Source organism: Mastigoproctus giganteus, chromosome 4 (assembly GCF_048544385.1).
Source record: "Mastigoproctus giganteus isolate SK-2022 chromosome 4, ASM4854438v1, whole genome shotgun sequence".
Lineage (NCBI taxonomy): Eukaryota > Metazoa > Arthropoda > Arachnida > Uropygi > Thelyphonidae > Mastigoproctus > Mastigoproctus giganteus.
The window spans coordinates 173,929,754-173,956,007 of NC_143578.1; the positions used below are offsets into that span (position 1 = coordinate 173,929,754).

Here is a 26,254-nt window from a genome sequence, read left to right on the forward strand (position 1 = left end):
AAACCAATCAGATCAAAGAATGGTGTTATTTAACAGTTGCAGCATTATACAGAATATCCTATCAGGATAGTAAATGTTTGATTATAATGCAGAAGTTATACTATTTCTTTAGTTTTTTTTTAAAGGTTCAATCATATGCACTCACTGTAGATAGTTGAGAGAATTTATTCAAATTCATTTGCTATTTCTTTGGGAGTTGATAAATACTGTCCATTCCGACTGAGGATCAGGAGAGAGTTGGTGATGCTTTATTTTTTAATTGTTTTCAAAATGAATTGAATATCAGTATCTTTGGTAATAGCGGGCATACACAGAGTCAAAGAGCCTTTCTTCTTTCTCTAAATCTCTTATAATTGATAAGGCTGGTGGTTGTAGGATGTTTGCAGAATAGAGCCCATATTTTATTTATTTTATTTTGAGTTTGGTGTCTAAGTTTGCTAATGACAGAAAAGTGGGCACAGTGGTTACTAACACTAATCAGGTCACGCTACTTCTACTTCTACTTCAAAAGGATCTGAAAAAACTAAGTATGTGGGTTGGAAAATGACAATCAAAGTTTAATAGTGATAAATGCAAAGTACTGCATTTGGGTAATCCCAGAATAACAAATTATTCAATGGTACCCAATTTACTTCATACTGAAGTATGAAAAAGATCTAGGGGTAATTGTACAGGCAAATGAAATTCTCCAGCAGAGTAAATAAGCTGCTAGAATACCTCATGGGAGTTCTGTCAATGATATACAGGAACTTTCCCAGAAGGGACAAACAGGTGATCATTCCATTGTATAAGGCAATAGTTAGGTTAAATCTAAATATTGCATACATGATTGGAAACATCATTTTAGAAAGCACATAGATATGCTAGCAAGGGTGCACAGAAGAACAACAATATTACTTAGAGGCACAAAAGGATATTCTATAAATAAGCATAAACTGTGGTCTCTGAAAAATTGGCACCTGGTGATCTAATTGAAGTGGCATCTTTACCCTTTCTCTGTTGCTAATGGTATCTTTACCTTTCTCTCTTGAAACAAAAAGGAGGGCATAAATTTAAACTGGAAAGGGATGAGTGCAGATGAGATGTGCAGAAATTTACATTCAGCCAAAAAGGTAATCAACTGTTGGAAAAAATATCCACCTAGTGTTGTGGAAGGTGGAGAGTTCAAATAAAATTCAGAAAGTTTGACAAAATTATTGGAAGAAATGGAGAGATGTAGTATTTTATTTATTTTATTTGTTTGGCCAGTGCCATATAAGCTTTGCTTCCTTGAATAATTTTGTCAATACTAATACTTACCGATAGGGAAACAAAGTTTGTTCTGTTCCAACCATCAAGGTTATTGCATTTACTAAGATGTTTAAACCTTGAAAACCACAAAAACCCAAGATACCTTTCTTTTAGTTATAAATACAAATATCTAGCTAGAAAGATTTAATATCTTTTACATTTTTAAGTTTCCAAAAGAGTTCATACATTCTAGTTTGCTTAGAATTGTTTGCTACTACTTAAAATTATATTAACCCCAGAAGGCTCACATCCGGTGAGTACGGGCTTGGCAAACCCAGGGTCCTAAGCTCGAATCATCATTCTTATCCTTCTTGGTGATTCCTTTCTACCCCCCCTCCCTCTCTCTCTCTCTCTCTCTCTCTCTCTCTCTCTCTCTCTCTCTCTCTCTCTCTCTCTCTCTCTCACACACACACACAAGTTTTTTTTTGGCTGGTGCAGCATAAGCCTCTGGCTTCCTTGCACCATATGGCTAATAATAATAATAATTTGATGTTAATAATAATAATATTAATAATCAGATACTTTGTTCTTTTCATAATTATATATTCCCACCTAAAACAAATAAAATACTAACCTCTAATAAGTGAATTGATGCCCAATCGATTAACAAAGACATTGTCAATAGCTTCATTTGAAGTGAAAAGTTCAGCAATAACATATAAATCAGGTCTTACTTGACGAGCTGCATCCATCAGATACTAGAAATAAAAGCAATTATTTTAATATAAAATATCCCAAGAACATTGAAAAAATTTGAATACATCTCATACATCTACTGGAGAACAACAGTAATAACACACGCCTGCAAATTTAAACATGCAGATTTGGATTTGTATTCTAACATTACCTTCCCTAAGTGTGCTATGCTAATTTGAAAAGTGAAACTTTTGTATTTTATTTTTTCAACAAAGAGTGAAAAAGGAAAGCACAAATTATTTAATTATTAAATTAAATATTTAATAAAAATATTAAATAGTTAATTTATCCAAATGGCAATTTCTGTAGATTTCTATAATAAAGTGGATAAAGATTAAAGTGAAAAAATATATATATTAAAATAACAGGAATACTCATATAGTTTTTCCAGATTCTTAGTCTGGTTTCAAACAAAATGTTTTACAGTTTTGCATTATGCTAGATATTTTTTTTTTAAAAGACCAGTACAATCTGCAAAAATGTTGAAGTTCTGATGTTTTTGGTAACTTCTTTTCTGGTAAAGTGTTTGCAAGAATGGAAGAAATAAGCTGTTGAGCTAATCTTCTATAGGTCATCTTGCTACAATGTATGGCATACATTTTGGAAAAAAAGGCAAAAAAAAAAAAAAAACAGTGCATGGTGGAAATGTGTGCACATTTTCATACAGCATTTAGGGTTAGATTCCATAAAAGCCATAAATTACCATTACTCATCCTCATTTTTAAACTTATTTTATCATTAGTAGAGTATGATGCAAGAAAGCAAGCTTAATGCAGCATCAGCCAAAAAAAAAAAAAAAAACCACTTCCATTATACCCCTCTTTCGTTCGAAATACCTGTCCAGCTGAGCCTTAAATTTATTTACGCTATCAACTTCCACAACAAGGGATGGAAGTCTGTTCCACCAACCAACTACCCACTGGCTAAAGGCAAATTTCCACACATCTATCCTACCTCTGTCTTTCCTCAATTTGAATTTATGCCCTCTCAGGTGATTATTCTGAGCAAGAGAAAGAATCCCATCGACATTGAGCATGCTTAAACCATTCAAGGCTTTATACACCTCTATCAGATCACCTCGCCGGTGCCTAGTCTCCAGACATTGTAATTTGCTAATCTTAAGCCTTTCTTCGTAAGAGCAAGTCTTTGTTCCATTCACTAATCTTGTTGCCCTTCTCTGTACTCATTCCAGTAGCTCTACATTCTTTTTGAAATGAGGCCTCCAGACCTGTATACAGTACCCAAGGTGTGGCCTGACCATTGCCTTATACAAGGAAATAATCACCTCCTTATCCCAGCTAAAAAAATTCCTGTATATCATTGACAAGACACCATGAGCTACTCTTGCAGCCCATCTGCACTGCTCAGAGAACTTCATATCTGCCTGCACAATTACCCCCGGGTCCTTTTCATTCTCTACCACGTTCAGTGTAGTACCACAGAGTTGATACTTTGCTCTGGAATGCTGTTTTCCATATGTAGTACTTTACATTTGTCAATGTTAAACTTCATTTGCAACCTCTCAGCCCATCTGCTCAACCTTGCCAGATCCTGTTGCAGCAGCATAGCGTCAGTAGTGTCCTTAACAACCCTGCCAACCTTTGCATCGTCTGCAAACTTGGACATTAAGCTTGATATACCATCATCAATATCATTTATAAATACAGAAAACAATAATGGACACAACACTGAACCCTGAGAGATTCCACTAATAACATTAGTCCATGATAAGCAGTGTCCATTGATTACCACTCTCTGTCTTCTCCCCATCAACCATCCCTTTATCCATAGCAGCAATGTGCCTCCATGCCACACTGCCACAGTCTGTTCAGCAGTCTTCCATGTGCAACAGTATCAAAGGCCTTTCTAAGATCCAAGTATATAATATCAAAGTTATTCCCTGCATCCAGTTCTTTTGTGACTGCATCATAGTATCCAATCAAATTGGTCAGGCAAGACTTCCGTTAAAAAAAAACCATGCTGTATACGAGCTATAACTGAAGTCTTGTCTAGATGATCCTGCAGTGCTTCTTTAACCAGTGCCTCCATTAATTTTCCTGGAACAGAAGTTAAACTCAGGTCTATAATTACTTGTGTCAGCCTTTGTGAATTGGGGTCACATTTGCACATCTCTATTCTATGGGTACCTCCCCTGAGTCCAAGGAAGCTCTCAAGATTATGGCTAAGGGTTTGCTTACTTCCTTTGCTGCCTCCTTTAATATAACTGGATAGATCCCATCCACCCTGGGTGCCTTTTTTTATGTTTATCTTTAACAATTTCTCCTCCACTTTCCTCTCAGTTATTACAAAATTGTCTAGCTCACTGCCAGAGTTCAATTCACCTCTGGCATTCCCCTCCCTAAATAACTCCTCATGTGTGATTGTAGATGCAAAATACTCATTTAGTTTGTTAGCCACCTGAGCAGGATCATCAACAGTTGAACCACCAATATCCAGTGGACCAATCTGATTCATCCCTTTCCTTCTACAGTTTAAATAAGTAAAGAACTCTTTGTTGTTTTTCTTTGCATCCTTTGCCAAAGATTTCTCATAATCTGCCTTTGCCTGTCTAATCTCCTTTGTGACTTGGTTACAGACCAACTTATATCTATCATAAGCTTCTGTGTCACCCATTAATTTGTATGTATCCCATGCATTTTTCTTCTCTGCCATGTCTCATTAGTTCATCTGACATCCATTTAGGCCTAAATCTTGAACAGTATTTCTTAGTTGGTATGTAAAGCCTAGTAACTTCCAAGATTAATTCTTTGAATGCTTTCCATTTTGAATTTGCTGTTGGTAACATCATCAGTTGGTCCCACTGTATAGAATTTAAATACTGTCTCAGACCATTGTAGTCGCCTTTACGAAAGCAAAAACCCTTCCCTTTACCCCTAATGGTAGTTACCTCTTTGAGTAAATCCCACTTTAGCACACTGTGATCACTGCCACCTAGTGGTTCCTTTATCTGCAGATTCTTAATGCATGAAGCATCACTACTGATAATCAAATCAAGAGTATTACTCCCTCTAGTTGCCTCCCGAACATGCTAATGTAGAAAACAATCATCGAATAAATCCACAAAAGCCTTGCTAGTGTGTGAGTAACCAACCCACAAATTCCAGTCAATATCTGGGAAATTAAAATTCCCCATTATAAGACTTTCTGATTTACTGGCCCACTCTATTTCTCTTTACAGTTTCTTATTATACTCATCAGAGTCATTAGACCTATAGCACACTCCTCCTCTCAATTTTGATCTCCCAATGCTTATGTCACACCAAACCTATTCGACACTGCACTGTCCAGCCATGTCGACTGGCTTCACTTCCTTGGATTTTATGTGTTTCTTAACTAATAGCATAACCCCCTCCTCCCTTCCTATCCTTTCTGTACACATTGTACTCCCCAAATTCCAGTTCTGCATTCCTTATATCTGTGTGACACCATGTCTCTGATATTCCAACAATATCTGCCTTTGATGGTTTGAGCAATACCTCAAATTCATCAATTTTTTTTACCAAACTCCTGGCATTGGTGTACACGCAAGTATACATGCACCTGTTCCTATTCTTAGCTACTCCAACAGAACCCATGTGTTTACTTGTACCGCAATGACTCCCAGCAATCTCTGAAATATCCTGCATCTTGTTTTTCAGGCTTCTGCTCATTCCAATAGAAGCAGTGCAAGAATCACTTTCACCTCTGCCAATGGCTACTGTTAATCTATTAGGTCCTTGTATCCCCCCCTCCCGAGCTAGCAGTTTTCCGACCAACCTAACACTGCCTCGATAGCATCAGCAAATATTCTCGCACCCTTTCTATTTAAGTGTATCCCATCCCTGTAGAATCAGTTTCTCCTGTTAACAAGTACAGACCAGGCTTATAACTGGTAAACAACATATTAAAACTCAAATTTTTTAATAAATAAAAATTTGAATTAAAACATATATTAGAAAAATTCTTTTGTTTTTGATAGCTAATTTTTAAAGCAGAAGGGGGAAGATCTTGCATTGGATTGTTTTTTTTAAAGTATGAATGTAAGGTCAGTCGCCTTGCTTGCTTTTTTTTTTTTTTTTTTTCTCTTCTGAAATAATTCTATAACTGCTCATCAGATCACCAAATTATCCTATGAATGTACAGCTTCTTTCAGTGTTGGAAACCTTTTTTTGCCAAAAACTTTAATTAATAAAATTGGTGTTATCTTCTATCAAGGACCTAAGATATTTCTTTCTGTATGCAAGCTTGATAGACTGTAACACCCCCTGGTCCATGGGCTGTAATAACGGTGTTACATTAGGCGGTAAGAAAGCTGCCTTTATATCCCAATGTCAACTCGGAAACTTCCAGTGTGTCAAGCTCGCCTACAAACTAGTAGGCCTACTTACATTGATTCCTTAATAAACCAGACCTGTTTTACTGCTTGCTGCTGCATTATTGCAGTTATTCGGCTAATCCGAACAGGGCTCGGTCCCAATTAGTTCGGACTAGCGGGACTCCAGTGTATATTAATTGTATATAAATTTTTACACACAAAAATATGTAAGAAATCAAAATATGCAATATTTTGATTTCTTACATCATATGCCTCTGTCAAATCCTTGTAGAAGCAGAACTGAGAGCATTTAAAATTAAAATGAACTGAACAAGGGAAGTGTTTCAATGCTAGAAGAGAGAACCTGGAGAACAAACAAAATTATGGGGAGTAACAGGAGGCTGATCTCATGAAGTTCACTTTCAGGAAGCAGGCTATACATTACTGAAGTGGGTTGCCTGCCAGAGTGGTCGAGGCAGTTAGTTCGGTAAAGTTCAAGGTGGAATTGGATATCCACTTTTTGGCAACAGTGAAGGTATAGATGGTAGGTTTCTAGGAAATGCAGAAAAAGTCCATTTCCTTGCATCATTTAACCATTATAATACTAGTGTGAATATTAACATGTGCTCACGACCAACCATAAATTATAATGACACTAGAGAGAAAAAGTACCATAGCATGGATTTTGTGTACGTAACTTTTAATTTGTATTCATAACAGCAGACAAGATGCCAAATAAATATGCACATAACTCAAAACATGTTGTAAGATGATGCATTTTATCAGGATGAGCTATATTCTAATTTCTAAAATTTAAGAGCATATTTTCAACTATTCATCTTTATTGTACCACAAAAAGTCGAGAACAATATTTCTAATTCTTTTACTTCTTTTTCAAATGTGGCCATCATTCCTTCAAACTGCACATTTTAAATTAACTTTCTTATCTGTAACCCAAAAAAAATGTTCTTTTGAGTTTTTCATGGGTTAAAGTTGGAAATGCAATCATACCTAAAACAAATGCCATGTTTGTCTAAAGCCTTGACAAATTACTTTATTAATCCTAATTTGATAATAAATTGAGGAAACAGGAATAGCAGATCTATCAAACTTTTGCATGCAATATTTATTTTTAAAATCTAGTTCCGGTGGTCTCTGCATAAACACTGTGTTGATATCCAATGCCATCATGATCTGCTATCCATTGCATATGAAACATGCCATTTTAGTGTAATCTAACTGCTGACCAAACAACATACAGAGAACCTTCACATCTCCATAAAAGTTGTCCTTCATATTTAACTTTATTCAGAAGAAGAAGTTTGAAGTTTACATAATAGTTTCATTAAGTAAATTAAACTTCTTTATAAGGGTAACATAATGTTACCTTATAAAGGAGTGTCTTTCGTGCAAGTTTTGGAGGAAATGAAGTCTCCATTAGCTCATATATTGGGGTGATTAATTAATCTAGGAATACTGATGCTCAAGAAAATACTCTGGTTCATTGATTCCCATAGACTTATCATGGATAAACTGGAACTTTTCTCGAGTGCTGTATTCCAAAAAACCAACAACCCCATCATGTTCACCATTCCCCACTTCAGAGTTCGAATTACTTTGCCAGAACCATTTTTTAAGATGCGACGATTTTCTACTACCTTCCCCCAATTAAACAGCCCAAAACATTGCTTGGCCCATTCTTGGCAGCTAACTGACATATCAAACTAAGAGGCACGTCATTTTATTTTGCTCAAGAAGTACTACAGGATTGTGTAGTTACTGACTCACTAATCCGGATTACTCATTAATCCATATTTTGGAAACTTTTCACACCAGGTGCAATAAATGTCCAATTTGGACTTGGAATACATCGACAGGGAGCATGTTGATCCCTCAGCATGGGACAGATGTGGGTACATGCCTCTTGACTTTGAGACTACTAACAAGGACAGACAGCTAAAAGGAAGAGTAAAAGAAAACTTTTAAATCTGGTAAGGATTCCCCACCTACCAGTGAATTGGACTCCGATGAATCCAGTGAACCTGAAATGGATGATACTAAGAAAAATGAAGTCCAATTGATAAAAAATTTCTCCAGCTTAGAGATGTCCTTGAAAAATATATGGCTAAGCACACACAAATAGAATATGTGGCCAATAGGATCGACATCACAAAGATACGGCCCAAGATGGAGGGGATAATCTTACACCTCCATGCAGATAATGAGCACCTGACAGCTAAACTTAATATGCTCACCATAAAATGGGAAAATAAAATGCCACAATGCCCCAGTTCCTACTCAGAGGCATTAAGCAGCAAATAGCCAGCACCACCTCCTGTTGTCAAAAACAAATTTTCCAGGTCACTAAACCAGAGTCTTCACCCCCAGTCATATGCAGTATTACTAAAGCCCACAGAGATGTTGAAACTAGAAACAAGTGAAGCAGTCAAAAGTGCTCTCAAATCAAATTTTAAGGAGCAAATGAAGACCTTAAAGATCAAGAGTATGAAAAAGACATGCTTACTCGGACTTGTCATTGGAACTGCTACCAGGGAGGAGGCAATCTCTATTTTAAATAATCCAAGCATCACTATGATTTAGTTCAAAAGCAGAAGTTCCCAAACATAAGGCACCATCAATTGTTTTGTTTGGCATTGAAAAAAAACAATAACTCCCAAAGAACTAAAAGAAGAATTACATATTAAAAACCTCCACCCCCACCTGAGTGAGGAGCACATAGACCAGGACCTTATTCCAAAGTATTGTACCAAATACTAGTTCACTATCAATGGTAAACTGGATTGTAAAATTATCTCCAGATTACTGACACATTCTTACCAAACAGAAAAGAGTCTTTGTGGGCTTAGGCTGCCATTGATTTAAAGAACAGCCTCAGCCCAAAAAAACTCTTTTCTGTTGGGTAAGAATGTGTCAGGCATCTGGAGATGCCAACAAGGACCTACCTGCTGTTTGTGCAAATTGCAAGAGCAACAAGCCGCCACATGATGACTGAAGAACGCTGTGAGGTTGGGGGTTGGATACATATAATTTCTTGCATGCAATGACCAAATGAAAAGAACTTTAATATTTAGTGAGAGAGTACACACAGTTAAACTAAAAATGTAAACTGACACTAGGCACAAACATTCAAGATAAAACATAATTAAGCACAAAACAAAGAGCACAGACATAGTAGCTTTTGGCTACTGTATGTAGCCTTTATTAATTGACTGAGCACTGGAAAGTGGTGGTTTAAAGTCTGGGGGTTAACCTTCAAGCAAGTAAGCTCACGAGGTCACAGAGAAGGAGAGGTGTGGGGTGTGCATGAAAGGGTGACAAGGGAGTGGAAAAGAGTGGTCTAGAGAGGGGGGGGAGGTAGGCAAATAGTGATGGTAACTGCTGACCTCTTGGAGTATGAGGGGCTCAAAGATGGGGTGTATGCGAGTGGTGCAGTCTCTGATGATTGTAGTTTTAGTGGCACTGATGTGTGCTAATTCTAAACAACAGTGGATCTTGAAATTACATGAAACTCTTATGATTTTAGCATCATTGAGTGTAATTTTGTATTTCTCCTGCCAACAGTGTGCAGCTAACTGAATGGGCAAAGTTGGCTCTAGTGATAGTGATGTGGTGGTCCCTAAGATAATCTTCCAAATGATGGATGGCTTTGCCGATGTAGCTAGTGTCACAGTCCCAGCAGGCTATGGACAATGTAGGGTAAAATGGAATGTGGGCGATGCCTGCAAAACTGGATGTGTCAGGTTGACGGTCGTCAGATGAGGAATTTCCAGTGTCGTGTAACTGTGAAGTGTGCAGTTCCCAGTAACTGAGGATCTGTTTAGGGTAGCCGCATTTGCTGAGGTCAGATTTAACTGATGCATATGCCTGTTTCGTTGGAGCAGTGTGTCCAGGTTCAAGAGTGTACATGTAATGCTGTGTGGGGGTGTGAAAGTATTGGTAGTTAGTGTACTGTCCAGTATGATGTCCTCAGTGGTGTATTCGTGCCAGAACGCACCGGAACAACGTTCTGGTACTTTTTTCTAAATGTCGTAACAGAAAATCATTAAATATAAACCTAATATTATGAAACAATGGCATAATCAAAGGGGAGGGAGGGAGAAATAATATCTATTTTACCCATTGCTACTAAAAATATATTTTAAAAAAATATATTAATAGTATATTTTCCTTCCATTCCTTTGCAACGTCAATGTCTACGGCTGCACTTTTGCCACAAATTTTTTTTGAAAGACAGGCCATGATGAGTCTTAAATCTCTGGAACCATCATTTTGAACTTTTAAATTCTTCAATATCCATTGGATGCACAAATGATTTAGCCTTAGCTTGTAAAAGAATACCATCTATGGGAATGTTTTGTTGCATGCATCATCATTAGGCATTCCAAAAGTACCTTTTCAAGATCTGGATACTTCACTTTTCGTGCTTGAATCCTGCAGCAGATTTCTCTAAACTTTCAATCTTTTTCCAATATTTCAGAATAGTGAAGAAAGTACTCTTAGGAATGCCGAACTGTTTGGAGATGTCAGTCTTAGAATGCACACCATTATCAACAGCTTGTAAAATCCTAATTTTATCTGCGACTGGCAAAGCTATCCACTTTTTTTTGGAGCCATACCAATAAACCTACACTAACTAATTAAATTAACATTTAGCTGATATTCATTTGATTACTGCACTGCGAGAAATGAGCATGGAAAATCTTAACAAATGATTTCTCATGGTTAGGCTGCAACTTGGCAGTTACTTCAATATATTTAAAGCGTTCTGTCATTTTTAAATGCAAATATTTTAATAAATGAATGTAAAATAGCATTAGGTTAATGAGAAATAGGCCAGGACCAAAGAAAATAGGACATTGTGTTCGGACATTAAAAAGAGGGTCACTATAAAGAGCTTCGTCTGTAGTCATTATGAACAATGACTACTCCTCAGACAAAGTTGAAGAACTGTTCACAATGGATGAACTTCAAACTGCCCTCCACAAGACTAAGGAAAGAAAGACTAGGGAAATGATATACTGGAGGTAGATATCATCAAAAAATTCACAGAATACTACCTACTGTGGTTGCTTGCCATCTTCAATAGGTGCTTTTAGTTTTCTGCAATACCTGGATGAATGATTATCTTAAATTAATAATGAAAAGCTCAGAAAAACCACTGGAGAGACCAAATTATATGTCTAATAGTGCTTCCCATGCTAATTAAATTGATGGAGAGACTGCTACTCAACAGCCATTACATAGCTATAAATCTAACTTCAACGACTCAATTCAGATTCAAGCAAGGAACAAGTACAGTAGATGCAATTCGCAACCTGATCTCTACAGCTACAACCACAGATTCCAAGTATTCTATGGCAATAATAGTTGACTTCGAGGTAGCATTCAATACGATATGATGGCCCAGCAACCTTAAGTTGCAACCGAAGGAGGAGTTGTCAGTGTCTCACCAAACTAGTTACACAGAGCTGCTCCCAGGGCTGTGTCCTGGGATCATTCATTTGGTCCATTGTCCTGGGGATGGAACTTGAACAAGCCTCCTCAATAGCATATGCTAATGACCTTGTCCTGGTAATCCATGCTGAGACTAGGGCACAGCTGGAATCCAGATCCAACCATGCAATAAGAAAATTACATTAATTTAACTGGGTTGCCCTACATCAACTCCCGATCTCCAGAGAAAAGGGCGCCTCCGTAGCCAAGTGGGCAGGAGCAGCAGTGCGTAGCACACGCTTCTTGATTAGACTGGGGTTCGAGCCCGTGACCACCAAATACGGAGGATGTGGAAAGGTCAGGAAATGACCACTGCATATTCCCGGAGCAATATGGCCTTAGTTGCTAATGCTCCTAAAAACCAAATAACAACAACAACCAGAAAAAAGGCCAAGTCAATCCTGTTGAAGGGAACCTTGCAGAATACAAGACCTCCAATAATCAAAATCACAAATAGACCCATCGGGCTCCATATTGAGGTTAAACACCTTGGAATCTTGATAGATGCAGAGCTAACTTTTTTCCCCACTTGCAGTAGCTAGCTTCTAAGGCAATAAACAGCCAATGATTATGTGCATCAGCCAGGTGGACTGGAGGGCACACTCTCTCTCTCTCTCTCTCTCTCTCTCTCTCTCTCTCTCTCTCTCTCTCTCTCTCTCTCTCTCTCTCATCTATAGACTTATCTTCCTCCCCATAATTTGCTACAGTGCAGCTGTGTGGCATCACAGAGTCACCCTTAACAGAAATCGTAAAAAACTAGATTCTATCCAATGTTCTTTGCTCTAAACCATCACAAGATCTTGCTGCAACATAAGCACGCCACCCTCCAGGTCCCCGACCGGGTATATGCTCCTCCACCTCAAAGTCATTAAGAGTGGATTACAAAATAAACTAAGAAAAGGGATCCCTTACACAGTTTCTGACATTCAGCTTAACACAGCAAATGACCCAAAACAAGAAAAGAAAAGGATAGCAGAAAAGTTGCTTGAAATATGGCAAGATCACTGGGATTTGACAAAAGGTGATGTAACCAAAATATTTATTCCAATTGTATCACTGACATAGCCAAAGCCTCCTCCAGGACTCCAGGTCAACTTTCTGCTTACAGAGCATGGCCCGTTTGGACTTAAATTAACCATGCTCAAAATTGAAGAAATCCCATTGTGTCTGTGGAGATGAAGAAAACTGGGATTGTCATTTAATTCTGTCCCCAGTATGATGAATACTAGATTAGAATATTTACTAAGATACAGGAAATTCCCTGAAATTCTGAACACTTTTTTTCACAAAAGAAAACTTCTACATAGTTCTCAATGAGTTCGCTAAGGATGTAATCCAGAGAAGGAGCTCTACTCACCTGAGGCACACACTGCCAATTCCAGAACAATTCAACTGATGACACTAATTCTTTGCACCTATATACCTTTGGATTGGTCGGGTGCTGCTGACATCTGGCTTACTAGATGTGGGATGCCACCATAGCGTTCTCCTTTGCAGACCTCCCTTGTTCTGTACACTGTCTTCTTTTCCTAGGAAATGGTAACTCCCCCATCTTTGCTTTGCCAGAGGATGCCTTCTTTCCTCGTCCTCCTTTTTGTTCCCAGTTTGATTCCATCCCTCATACCATTATCCACACACACTCTCTCTCTCTCTTTCTTTCTTTCTTTTTTTTTTGTTCCCCATTAGAAAGCTCAAGTGACCCTTGAAAGAGAGCAGCCAGAGCAAGAGTTTCCCACAACCACCACCACTGCGAGAGTGCCTCTGTAGCCAAGTGGTCAGAAGCGGGAGTGCAGTAGCACACGCTCTTTGAGTAGACCGGGGTTCAAGCCCCTGAATACGGTCGATCTGCCAACCCACACTGGACCAGCGTGGCAGATTATGGTCCATTTCCCTCAGCATGAATTGTTGAGGAGGCTTCCATCCTGCAGTGGGTTGATAATGGCTGCACTTTACCTTTTACCTTACCACTGGGAGGCAAGCCTGGCTCACATTGCAGTGGTGGTGATGGACAACATTGAGTCCCACTAGGGGGCCCTGTGGCCAAGCAGCCAGAACACAATGACAGAACTCAACACAACTTTTCACATACAACACGCTTCACTTTTTCTGGCTTTTACAGAAGTTCTGTATAAATCACACGAGTACTATGGCACAGATGTGGGAAACCACGAGTGGCACCTTACCCAAACATTATGCTTCTATGATTTTTCCTTGCCACCAAACTCAGATTGACTAGACAGTAGTTATTGACTTAAAACTCTTACAACTACTTTCTGTAATTTCAATTCATGCCTTTCAGATTTGCAAAGTACTTGTGGGTGTGAGAAAACCTCCTCACATCCATTGTACAAAGGTGGAACATTATCCATTTTCTTTGTATTCATATATATGAATAACTCCTTATCCACATTTTTTACTCTTTTAGCCAATTATTTCTCACAGTCAGAATTTCTCAGCCTAACCTTTTCTGCATTATTACAGATAAACTTATAGCTGTTATGGGCTGCAGTACTTTTCATCACACTGTAATTTTTGCATGCCATATTTTTCTGCTCTATTTCACTGATACCTCATTATTCATCTATCTCAGCATCCCCCTTGTGCTATGTTTTCTTATTGTATACATGAACACATGAGTCCTGTGACTATTTCTTTAAAGGTATTCCATAATTCTAATGTATTTTCCCACTATGTGTGAACTGTCTAGTTAATGGAGGAGACACAGCACAAACTATCACAGTCTCCTTTCCTGAAATTAAAACCCATTCCTTTGCCATTAATAACTGCTTTCTCTCTGCTCATCATCAACTTAGAACTGTGATCACTCCCTGACAATGGTTCCTGTACTCTGCAGGAACAGGAACTATAATGTCATCTGGTTCGTGGGTGATGATCAGGTCTAGAATATTCTTGGTCCTAGTATTTACCTTACACGCTGATACAGATAATAATCATATAGCTGATTTAAAAATTTTGTTCCCCCTGGTGAGTTCTCCCCCATTTGTTGCAATCAATAAGAGTCAAATTGAAATCACCAATAATAAGACATTCCCCTTGCTTCTTTGTCCATTCCATCATGATCTTCACAATCTTCTGGTCTGTAGATTAATCCCACTCTCATTATACCTCTGCTGCCAACTAACACCCATCACACAGATTCTATACTAGCATGTGTAATTTCTAAATCTGTATGGTGTTTTGTCATGATCAGGCTGCTCTTGATAAAAAGCATGATCCCATCACCCCCTTCTATCTTCCCTATTCTTCCCAAATACATCGCACATAACTTGTATATACTACAGCAAAACTCATCCTCTATTTCTGGGTTTCAATACATTTCAATTAGACCTAATTACCTCAGTGTTAGTAGGCCTAATTATGACAACTCCTTTTATTGACAACCCTCCTGCCATTACCATAGACACGTTTAATGTAAGTGTTCTTCTACTGTTTACTATCCTGATAAACCACGTGAATTTATTTAAGCTTGTTTCTTTAGTATTGGCTTCCCATTCATTTGAAAAATTCCTCTCTTTAGCATATCTTGCCATTATCTGATGTTGTGGCAACAAACAAAAAAAAAAAAAAATCCTGTGATGTGTACTAGTGTTACATTGACCCACATCATCAGATAAATGCTTACCCCTAGTTATATCTATATTACAACATATAGCAAGTGAATGATGGCACTGGTATATTATGAATTATTCCAATCCAGTAAGGCCCAATGAGCACCTTAACCATTACATTTAACAGAGATAGTTCCTGCAATAGTTCCTGGATTCAGCAAGTCCAGGAACTATTACACACCATATGTATGGGGTGTGGCAATAAAGTTCCCAGACTGGTGCAATAAAAAGAACACAATGTGAAGGAGCTCAAAAATGATTTTATTTTTATTCAAAGTAATCACCACCTGAATGAATGCGATGATGTTCATTTTGGCAGTTATGTTTTTCTTTATATTCTCACCATCCTGAAATCTGTTTCCTTTGAGGGCAGTTTTCGCCTTTGGAAAGAGGAAGAAGTTCATGGTACATTGGGAGATAGGGTGGATGGTTGTTCTGTACTATGCCATGTTTCATCAGAAATGCCTTCATAACAAGCACTGAATGGATGGGAGCACTGTTTTGCAACAAGAATGCCTTTCTCTCGAAATTGCAGCCTCAAAGCCTCGAAATTGTAGCCTTCAAAGACTATTGAAGCACCTGTATGTAGAAAGCAGCACTGACACTCTCTCTCTCTCTCTCTCTCTCTCTCTCTCTCTCTCTCTCTCTCTCTCTCTCTCTCTCTCTCTCTATCTCTCTCTCTTTTCCTTCATGTACAAATTCCTTTTGAATCACACTATTTGTAAAAAAACGTGTTCAGCATCATCTTCTTGATCTTGGATTTCTGTAAACAAACTTTCTGGACCTTGGTGATGATACTGAAGTCTACTTAAATATATAAAACGTGTTTGCATATTTTATTTGAGGTTTACAGTAAGGCTGTAATGTGTTCATTGGTGGCACCAATGAACACATGATTGATGTTGGATGATATTATCATCTAGCAGTGTTTCTCAACCTTTTTTAAATTATTGCCCCCTAAGGGGCATTTTTAGACAATTGTTTTTCCTAATCACTCCCATGAAATTTTAAACAAGAAATAATTTATGCTTACTCTTTTTATTCAATGGGATCCCTAAGCCTGATGCTTCTTAGCTAAAAGTTCAATGTTCAGTATGATGTTAGTAGGTTTAATTCTAATTGTTTCCTCTTCAACATATATCAATTCTGTTTCTTTCCGTTGTTAATATTTTATTTACTGAACTAAAACCACTTTCAACCATATAAGACGGAAAACAAAGAAGTATTTTGGCCATTTTAGACTACATTGTTGGATAAAGAAGTTTATTGCCCACAACTCAGCCATTCCACCCTTTTCGAATTTATATTTGCATTCTTTAATACATTTTAATTCAATGAGTTCTTGAATTTCCTCACTAGCAGACATCACATCCAATTGGATCTAACATCCACAGCTTCATTTCAAAAAAATAAAAATAAATCTGAAAACCTATTTTTCATTTCACCTTTTAAAGAACACAAATGATCTGAATAATTCTTAAATTATTCAGATCATTTGTGTTCATCATCAAAAAATTCAAGCCATATAGTATATGTTGTTTTTGTGTTTGCCAATCTCCTTTGCTAAATCTGTCTCCTTCACTTTCTAAAAAACTAATTATTGTATCAAAAAGGTTTATAAATCTTGTTAGACAGTTTCCTTTAGAAAGCCATCTAAATTCTGTATGTAAAAGAAGCCTCACATATTGTTCTTTACACAAAAGAAAATTTTGTTCAACACAAAATTTTCTGAAAAGGGGTTCATATTTGCTATGTGACTTTATTTTATTGATGGTTTTAATAACTATACTGAGAGATTGAAAAGAACTGGACTAATATTTTTGCAACCAGGTGACATTGGTGCACAATGCAGTGTATTGCAAGAACTTCAGGACATACTTCCTTTAGGTGGGCTAATAAAACCTTTATCTCTTCCAACCATGGAGGTAGCACCATCAGCGGCACAGGATACCAAATTTTCCAATGGTACTTGTTTTTCATCAAACCATGTTTTTACAGCAGCAAAAATGGATGCTCCACTAGAGTCAGTTTCTATAGATTTTAAAAATAACAACTCTTCTTGCAAATTACAATCAGCATCGAAATAACGAATATATGCCATTAGAAGGGTCTTATTGTCAGTAACTGTGGATTCATCATTCTGAATAGAAAATTTTCTTATTTTTAGTTTGTCAATTAGCTGCTCAAATAACTGACATCTCATTGATTCATCTTCAAATTAAATTGCTGCTCAATTGCAATGCTTTTAAAATGCTGGAAGGATTTTGATGCCTCACTGTTGAAATTATCTCTAATGTGGGTCATATAACAGTCTCAGCAACTGTATGAGCACTTCTTTTTCTTCTGGCATTATATCCCAGGGTGGGTCTTAGCCTTCTCAACCATGTTCCACCAGTAAGCCCTACCAGAAGTCAAACTTCTTCAACTTCTTATTCTTATGATCTTTAAGTCCTCTTCTATGTCATCCATCCATCTTTTCCACAGTCTTCCTCGTGCCCTCCTACCGGTAGGTTTCCACTTCATTATCCTCTTAAATTATTTCTGTTTTGAGCACTACCACTGAAATTTTATAAGACACAATCATTCTATTGTCATTTGTTTGTGTGTTCTTCTTAAATAAGGAAGTTTTATGTTGCTCAAAATTCTGTTTTAAAATTTTAAAATATTTGATATGTTTACCAACTTTATCAGGATGTTTCTTGATGGTTTCATAGCCTCATTTGAAAAATAACTATTACACATAAGACATTGTGTGTCCTGAGTCGAATGGGCTTTCAACAAAACCATAAGCTATTCATTCAGATACTGTCAACACTTTTCTTTTCAGCATTTGACATGATTGTTGATGGGTAGAATAACTACAAAGAATTAAATAATAAAATATAAACTATTTTTATTTAACTCTCATAGCCCATGTCACTCACAAAAGCATTGTGGATCAAAAATAAACAACTTCCACAAGGAAACAATAAATCAATACTAATTGTTACTTAGAAAGTAAAAACAATAGACAAACATTTCCTCATCCCATCCACCCTTATATATTGACCAATGAAACAAAAGAATAAATAAATAATCCACACCCACCACGCCGCTGACAAGGTCAACAATTGTCAGAAAGGCACAAATGCCAAGGACTGTGGAGACAATTACTCTGAAAGTACTTAGACATTTAATGCCTATGAAACGCTGAGGTGGCTGAATCAATTCACATCCACTATCTTCCTTTTATCAAAATTTCTCACTCACTCCTCCTAATGTGATATATCTATATGTTAAAAATCAGTTGTCTGAGGGGAAAATAAAACCCAATGAGAGAAATTAAATATTAAAATGTCAACGGGTAGGGTTGAACTTTGGAGGGCCACAAACCATTGTAATACCCCATGATTTTTTTGGCCCCCAAAAACCAATTTTTGCCGCTGTTGAGAACTCTGATCTAGAGTGATGTTGGATGCATATTTATTCCAGTCTGTTTTAGAGGGTTTCCATTTTGCTCAAACACTTAACATAAGTTTCTTCATGTGCAGAGCTTACAGACAATGGTCAGTATTTAATGGATTGTCTAAAACTCTCCAATCAAAGTCTGGAAATAAGGTGGGGGAGCATATTGACATGTCTAAAGCTAAGGTTGCACCTGTCAGAAAATGAACATAGGTGTGAAAGCCTGTGTTTAGCAGCAGGAGGTTATGCTTTTCAAGAACAGACTCTATTGTGCATCCCCAGTTGTCTGTCTGTAGCAAACCCCATTATTGGTGATGACTATTACAATCACCCAACACACAGAAATGAGTTGGTTTTTTTTTTTTTTTTTTGGTAGTTGTTGGCGCATCAGCTTCTTCATCATGGCCATAATGCACCTCCCATGGTTTTTGCAGTACTTTGATCCAAGTCCGAGGCGGGATTCGAATCCGCGACCTTTGGGTTGCTAGGCAGGCACTTTACCCACCCGGCTAGCAAATGAGTTGGTAGTTGTAGGATAAAATTAAGTTCAGTCAGTGAGCATGCCTGATTTTGTGAGATATATACGGACACAAGAGGAAGAGTTATTCTAAGTGCATACTGCGACTACTTCTAAAGAAGTGTGCATGGCAATATTTCTGGAAGGGATTTTAGAGTCAACCAATACAGCTACACCATCGTGTGAACTATACATAGTGATCCCATCTTGCCTGTACAGTGTGTAGTTTCTAACTGAGGAGACACTTGTGGAGAGAGATTTGTTTCTTGTAGACGGATGATTACTGGCCAATACTGATTGATATCCACAACTTGATAAGTTGTGGATATCAATCAGCATTGCTACATAGACCTCTACAGTTCCATTGAATTAACTGGTCCATTATTTGGCTTTGGAAGAAGAAGAAGAATGTGTTTCTGACTGCTTTTTTAGAGCTAATCTGTTTATAGTGTTTCGATTTTAGTTTATCTTTTTTCAGGAATAGAATATGGGACGCAGAGTATCCATATCCTCCTCTGTGTGTATTTCTTCTGTATTTCTAAGATGATTTTATCAAGGTTGGTGGTGTCATTAATTGCCATGACTGTGGGTAAAGTCTTTTGCACATAAGGTTTTTTCAGTCTCTCGATATCTAGAAGGGTTGGAATAGTAGTTGATGGTAATGTGACTGTGTGTGACTGTATCTTTGACATGTTCTTTAAGAGACTTCTTCAGAGTCACCAGGACAGCCCAAGCCCAATCGGAGATGGATGTGGCTCGTGGTATGGATACTTCAGTTTGAGTTCCTTCTGATGTGTATTTTGGTGTTGCAGTTGGATGTGAGTATTTGGGTACAGTGAGTAAAACTTGTTTCCTTGCTTCTTGGTAAGTCACTTTATGTTATATTTTGTACTTTTGTATTTTCTTTCCTGTTTTCCATATTTCATAGACTAAAATAAGCAGGATGGTTACTTTTATAGTTTAGATATACAGGTGTTTATGTTGTGAAGTCCTTCAACATCCTAATGAGAGCCAATGAGAATGCATGGTTTCTTCATTGAAAAATAACTGCAACATATAAGTTTAATGAGAAAATTTAATTATAAATATCAATAAAAGAAAAGAGATATTTTATTTTGAGATATATTATTATTTAAACTTCTAGAAATGAGCATGAAGCACTTGCAGACACGTCAGATGCATATTAAAACACTGGGGTCCATGTTTATATCTAAAACTGTCATTGTGCGAAACTACAGTTCCATATTTTGACTAAAAATAATTTTCATAATTCTTCATGGGTCAGATAAAACCTGGCCAGAGCCAGTGTGGGCCATACTTTGACAAGTGTGTTCCTGAGCAGAACTGACTGTTGTATGGGGGGGGGGGGTATAAGGTCAGATTGAAGAGGCTTTGAACAGCCCTGATTGAATAAGCTTTTAAGAATTCCTCCAGTTTCTGTTAGTATTTGAACCCAGACCTCTTAAAACATGACAACAGAAACCCACTACAGGGTAAACAAAGACATGAAATATATATGGACTTTATAATTCCAAAGCACATGACAACTGTAAAACTGTACTTGGAATTATGTCTTGGCATAAAAGCAACACCTAAAAAAAAAAAAAAGATATTAAGCTTCTTACTAAACTCTGCCATCCACCTATATGATGAATGACTGATTATGAATATGAAGGCAGAGCTGACAGAGGGTTATAAGACGAGGGAGAGATGGACTTTTTGGAACTCATTTCAAGAAAATGGCCTGGGCAACAGAAACATACAGTGCTACTCTTGAATAACAATGCAACCCAAGATTTTTTTTTTTTTTTATTTTAATATGTTTGTTTGTTTGTTATTTGGTCTTTAGGAGCATTAGCAACTAAGGCCATATTGCTCTGGGATATGCGGTGGTCATTCCCTGACCTTTCCGCATCCTCCATATTTGGTGGTGACGGGCTCGAATCCCGGTCTAATTAAGAAACATGTGCTACGCCCTGCTGCTCCTTCCCACCTGGCTACGGAGGCGCTTTATTTTAATATACCAAACTGCAGTTCATATATAGTTTAAATTCCTATAGTTACATAGGTTACTTTATTTTTGTATTTAGAAAGCTACAGCTTAATATTCAGATAGCCTTTGCTATTGATAGTTTGGTGGGAACTTTGTAACTTTTGTTGGTAGCTTAAATTTAATTTCACGAGTGGTTAAAAGTTTTGTCAACAGTATAGTTTCTGTAATAGTTTAAATTTGTAAAGTATTTGGAAAGCTACAGCTTAATATTTAGTTAGCCTTTGTTATCGATATTTTGGCAGGTATTTTGTAACTTTCGTTTGGTAGCTAACAATCACCATAATTATTTTGGGTGGAGACATCTTCATCACCCTTCCTACAGCAGTGACTACACTTCTAACAATTTCCTTGTTTTTTTTTTTTTTTTTGATAATATGGAGATTGCAAACAGTATCCAACACTTTTATGACAGCACATGAAATTGCACTGGAAGTCAGCAAAAAATTAAGTTATGATAGCAAAATAAGTCACACTATAATTCCAGAATTTAATAATGTGATGCAACAAGTGTATAAATGTTTTAGTTATTATGTTTAAAAACAAATGCTATGTTCAAGTAAGTTTCCTGCTAACTTTATTTACTTTGTGACTTACTTTTTGGCTCCCCTCATATGAAAATACAACAGTTTTAATTAACAATAGCAATGAAAAAATTATAATGTTGCACACAGTGGACTGAAATACAGTGGCCTACATTATTGCAGGCTGTTTTTATTAGATTAAAGCACATATTTATAATTAACAAAGGAGTCATTTTCTGTTTAACTTTTATACACCCTCATTTAAGAATATTTTTGATTTAAGGTATAGAAATCTTGAACTCAAGGCAAATCTTAAATGGGAATTCTACTCTATTTTGCTGAAATAACTTTGTTGCATGCCTTTTACAGAGGAAAACATCAATTTGTATACATGTGTAATGCATTATTATTTTGAAGTTTACTCTAAAATGTTTGACAGGGGTGAACATCTGGTGAGTATGGGCTTGGCACACCCATGGTCCTGAGCTGGATATCATCATTCTTCTCTTTCTTGACCCCCCCCCCCCTCTCTCTCTCTCTCTCTCTCTCTCTCTCTCTCTCTCTCTCTCTCTCTCTCTCTCTCTCTCTCTCTCTCTCTCTCTCTCACAGGGTAACTCAGAAATTTGTTTTGCCTGGTGCAGCAAAAGCCTCAGGCTTCCTTGCAATGATAATATAGGTTGATGACAGAGTACAAGGGGAGATTAAAAAGGATGGGGACTGTACTAATACTTGAAAATGATGAAGCATACTGATTATATGGATGGATTTCCTTCAAAGTAATTACCTTGACAATGTATACCGATTGCAACGCTTCTGCAACTTCTGGAAGCATTACTGATAGACTTCCTTTGGAGTTAATAGTTCATGTTGCATTCTGAATAATTTTTGCAGTTGCTGCAAATCTGTTGCCTTTCTGATTTATTTCATTTTCTCATTATACTCGCACAATTTATTTTTTATCTGTAACAATTCAGATAGCTACTGCTCCATGAGGAGCCTTCAAAGGTGATGAATGGCTGTGCAGGGTTGTTTAAATTAGACAAGACTGTTAAACCTCCATGACAAGTGTCCTGTTTGCTGTACACTGTCTTTCTTAAAGATATACACCTGCACAGTCTTGGTCCATCTTAAAGTCTAAGACATCTCCCTTGGAGGTACAAGGCAACTGACACATACTGAGTTAAGACAGTGCAGTTCAGCTAGGTCAGGCAGATTGTTTTAAGTTTGAAGTTCCATGTTTCTTTGTTTTTGATTTTGGGGGGGGGGGGGGGAGCCTTTCCTTTATCCATGTCTTTTTCTGGAAATAGTTGGGATACTGTTTCTTTAATTAAACTTTTTTAATTGGTATCCATTTCATCAGGCACCTTGAAAGCTTTTCATTACACACTTCCGTACTTTACTGATTAGAAGCAGAGGTACGTTCAAGTAAAATCAGGAGAAATATGGAGGTAACTTGCACGTATATGTATGTTTTTTTTTATGTAAGTTCAGGGAATGAGTTTTTTAACCTCCTAATAAGCTGAATGGTCTATCTTGCAGATCAGGCAAGTAGATGTACGATATTGACAGTTATGTTCCAATGATCCACAATTTGAACAAACAGGTATATTCTTACAAGCTGTCTGCAAATATTCATACTTTTGGCAATGAAACATTTCAGTAGGTTTGGTATTTACAGATGCAATTTGTAAATCAGATATCCAGCTTTGATGACTATTGGTCTTTGTGGTATACTAAATGTTATTATTAAACTGTGCTTGAAGGAGAGACTACCATTTCATTTGATGACAATTGTTTTCTCCTCAATAATACCCTGGTCTTTTAATTCTTCTGACATTTCATCCTCTAACATCATCTTGAAATTACTCCCATGGATGCATTTAAGTACTCGTAGAGAATACTGTTACTGGTAGTGTCCTCTGAAAAGATGGATGATTAGTAGTCATCATCCATCATTTAGTGTACTGGATTTCTGTTTCCTACCAGTAAATTTCTTAACCAACAGGTAGGTAGAAGCAGTGTCACCTAGCGATCAAGCAGTGGAGATGGTTAGTCATAAGTATATAAATTAAAAAAAAAAAAAAAAAAAGTTTCTTTCCTTCTTAACTAGTAAAGTAAGTTTTTACTGGTGGTTAGCTAACTGTGTATTAATATAACTTTATAAAACAAACGATATTTCATTCAAGAAAGAGTGCTAACACAAAGTCAACTGATCACAAAATCACCTGAGATCAGAAATGAGTGGAAGGCAATAATATTTTCCGTGAGATTGCTATGTAAACTTTTGCAAATTTTGGCCTTTAATTTCAATTCCATTATCTTATATAGAACACGCTGCATTTTCACTTGATAAATAAACACTGTTTCTGATTTCCAGAAGAAGAGAGTATCTGAGGATTTGTTTCAGTTTCTCATTTGTCATAAATTATTTGCTGTTCTACTTCAAGATTCTTCTAGATATGAATGGTAAATGAATGATGTGAGAGGGGTGGATTGTTATTATTATTATTAGCCAAATGGTACAAGGAAGCCTGAGGCTTATGCTGCACCAGACAAAAAAAAATTCTCAATTACCCTGAGAGAGAGAGAGAGAGAGAGAGAGAGAGAGAGAGAGAGAGAGAGAGAGAGAGAGAGAGAGAGAGAGAGAGAGAGAGAGAGAGAGAGACAGAGAGAACAAAAGAAGTAGAAGGGAATCAACAAGAAAGAAGAATGATGATATCCAGCTCAGGACCCTGGATGTGCCAAGTCCATACTCACCACATGTAAGCCCCTGGGGTATGAATTGTTTATCGTAGTTATGGTTTCTGCATGATCTATTGGATAAAGAAGAAGCCATGGTAGTCACTATTAATAAAAATCTGTTGTATATAAAGAAGTTTGACTAAAGATTAATTACTACATTTAATAACCACTCATATACAACATGAAATTAATAATATAGTTTATAAAGCTAATCACCCAAACCACTATACAATTAAGGTGACATTTCAGGCATCTTACCTATACCCATCATCAGATCATTCTGCTGACAGATGCCTACTTGCCGATGCTGCCAGAAACCTGATGTCCATATACTGCCAAATGTTTCTGGCAGCATCAGCAAGTAGGAGTCTGTTAGCAGCATGTTCTGATGAATCATTGTAGTAGTAGCATGTGATGCAAGAAAGCAAGCATATGAGCTTATGCAGCATCAGCCAAAAAAAACACACCATTCCCTCCAAATGCCTGTCCAGTTCCAATTTAAATTTATTTAACATATCAACTTCCACAACGACAGATGGAAGTTTGTTCCTGCAATTAACCACCCGCTGGCTAAAGGCAAATTTCCGCACATCTATTCTACGTCTGTCTTTTCTTAATTTGAATTTATGCCCCCTTAGGTTCGTAATCTGAACAAGTGGAAGGATCCCATCAGAATTCAGTGTGCTCAACCCATTCAAGGCCTTATACACCTCAATCGGATCACCGTGCAGGTGCCTAGTCTCCAGCCAGTGCAATTTGCAGAACTTAAGCCTCTCTTGTTAAGAGGATCCCTTCATTCCCCTCAGCAATCTTGTTGCCCTTCTCTGTACATGCTCAAGCAAATCTACATCCTTCCTAAAATGAGGCCTCCAGACCTGTACGAAGTACTCAAGGCGTGGCCTGACCATTGCCTTATACAGAGGGACAATTACCTCCTATTCCCTGCTAGCAAAATTCCTATATATCATTGACAAAACCCCATGACCTGCCTTGGCAGCCTGTCTGCATTGCTCAGAAAACTTCATATCTGACTGCACAATTACTCCCAGGTCTTTTTCATTTTCTACCATCTTAAGTGTAGTACGACACAGTTAGTACGTTTCTCTGGGGTTACTTCTACCCATATGCAGTACTTTGCACCTGTCAAGGCCAAACCTCAGTTGCCACCTCTTAGCCCATCTGCTCAAATTGTCCAGATCCTGTTGCAGTAGCACACTGCCATTAATGTCATTAACAACCCTGCCAACCTTTGTATCATTTGCAAACTTCGACACTAAGCCTGATATACCTTCATCAATATCACTGATAAATATACAAAACAACAGAGGACCCAAAACCGAACCCTGTGGGACTCCACTAATAACATTAGTCCACGAAGAGCAGCACCCATTAATTAACACCCTCTTGTCTTCTCCCACTCAACCATCCTTTTATCCACTGTAGCAACTTACCCTTAATACCATTCTGCTCCAATTTGTACAATAGTCTTCCATGCGCAACAGTGTCAAAAGCTTTCCTGAAATCCAAATATAT

At 37.3% G+C, this 26,254-nt stretch overlaps 1 protein-coding gene across 1 annotated transcript in view; it reads right to left on the minus strand.

The window, feature by feature from the left end:
* The window catches only part of LOC150087211 (glycogen debranching enzyme), a 763,093-nt gene that overhangs the window by 511,034 nt on the left and 225,805 nt on the right, over positions 1-26,254 (minus strand). Inside the window, exon 10 of the mRNA XM_090371076.1 lies at positions 1,865-1,988. Within this exon, the coding sequence (XP_090227202.1) occupies positions 1,865-1,988 (124 nt within the window). The remainder of the gene's footprint in view (positions 1-1,864; positions 1,989-26,254) is intronic.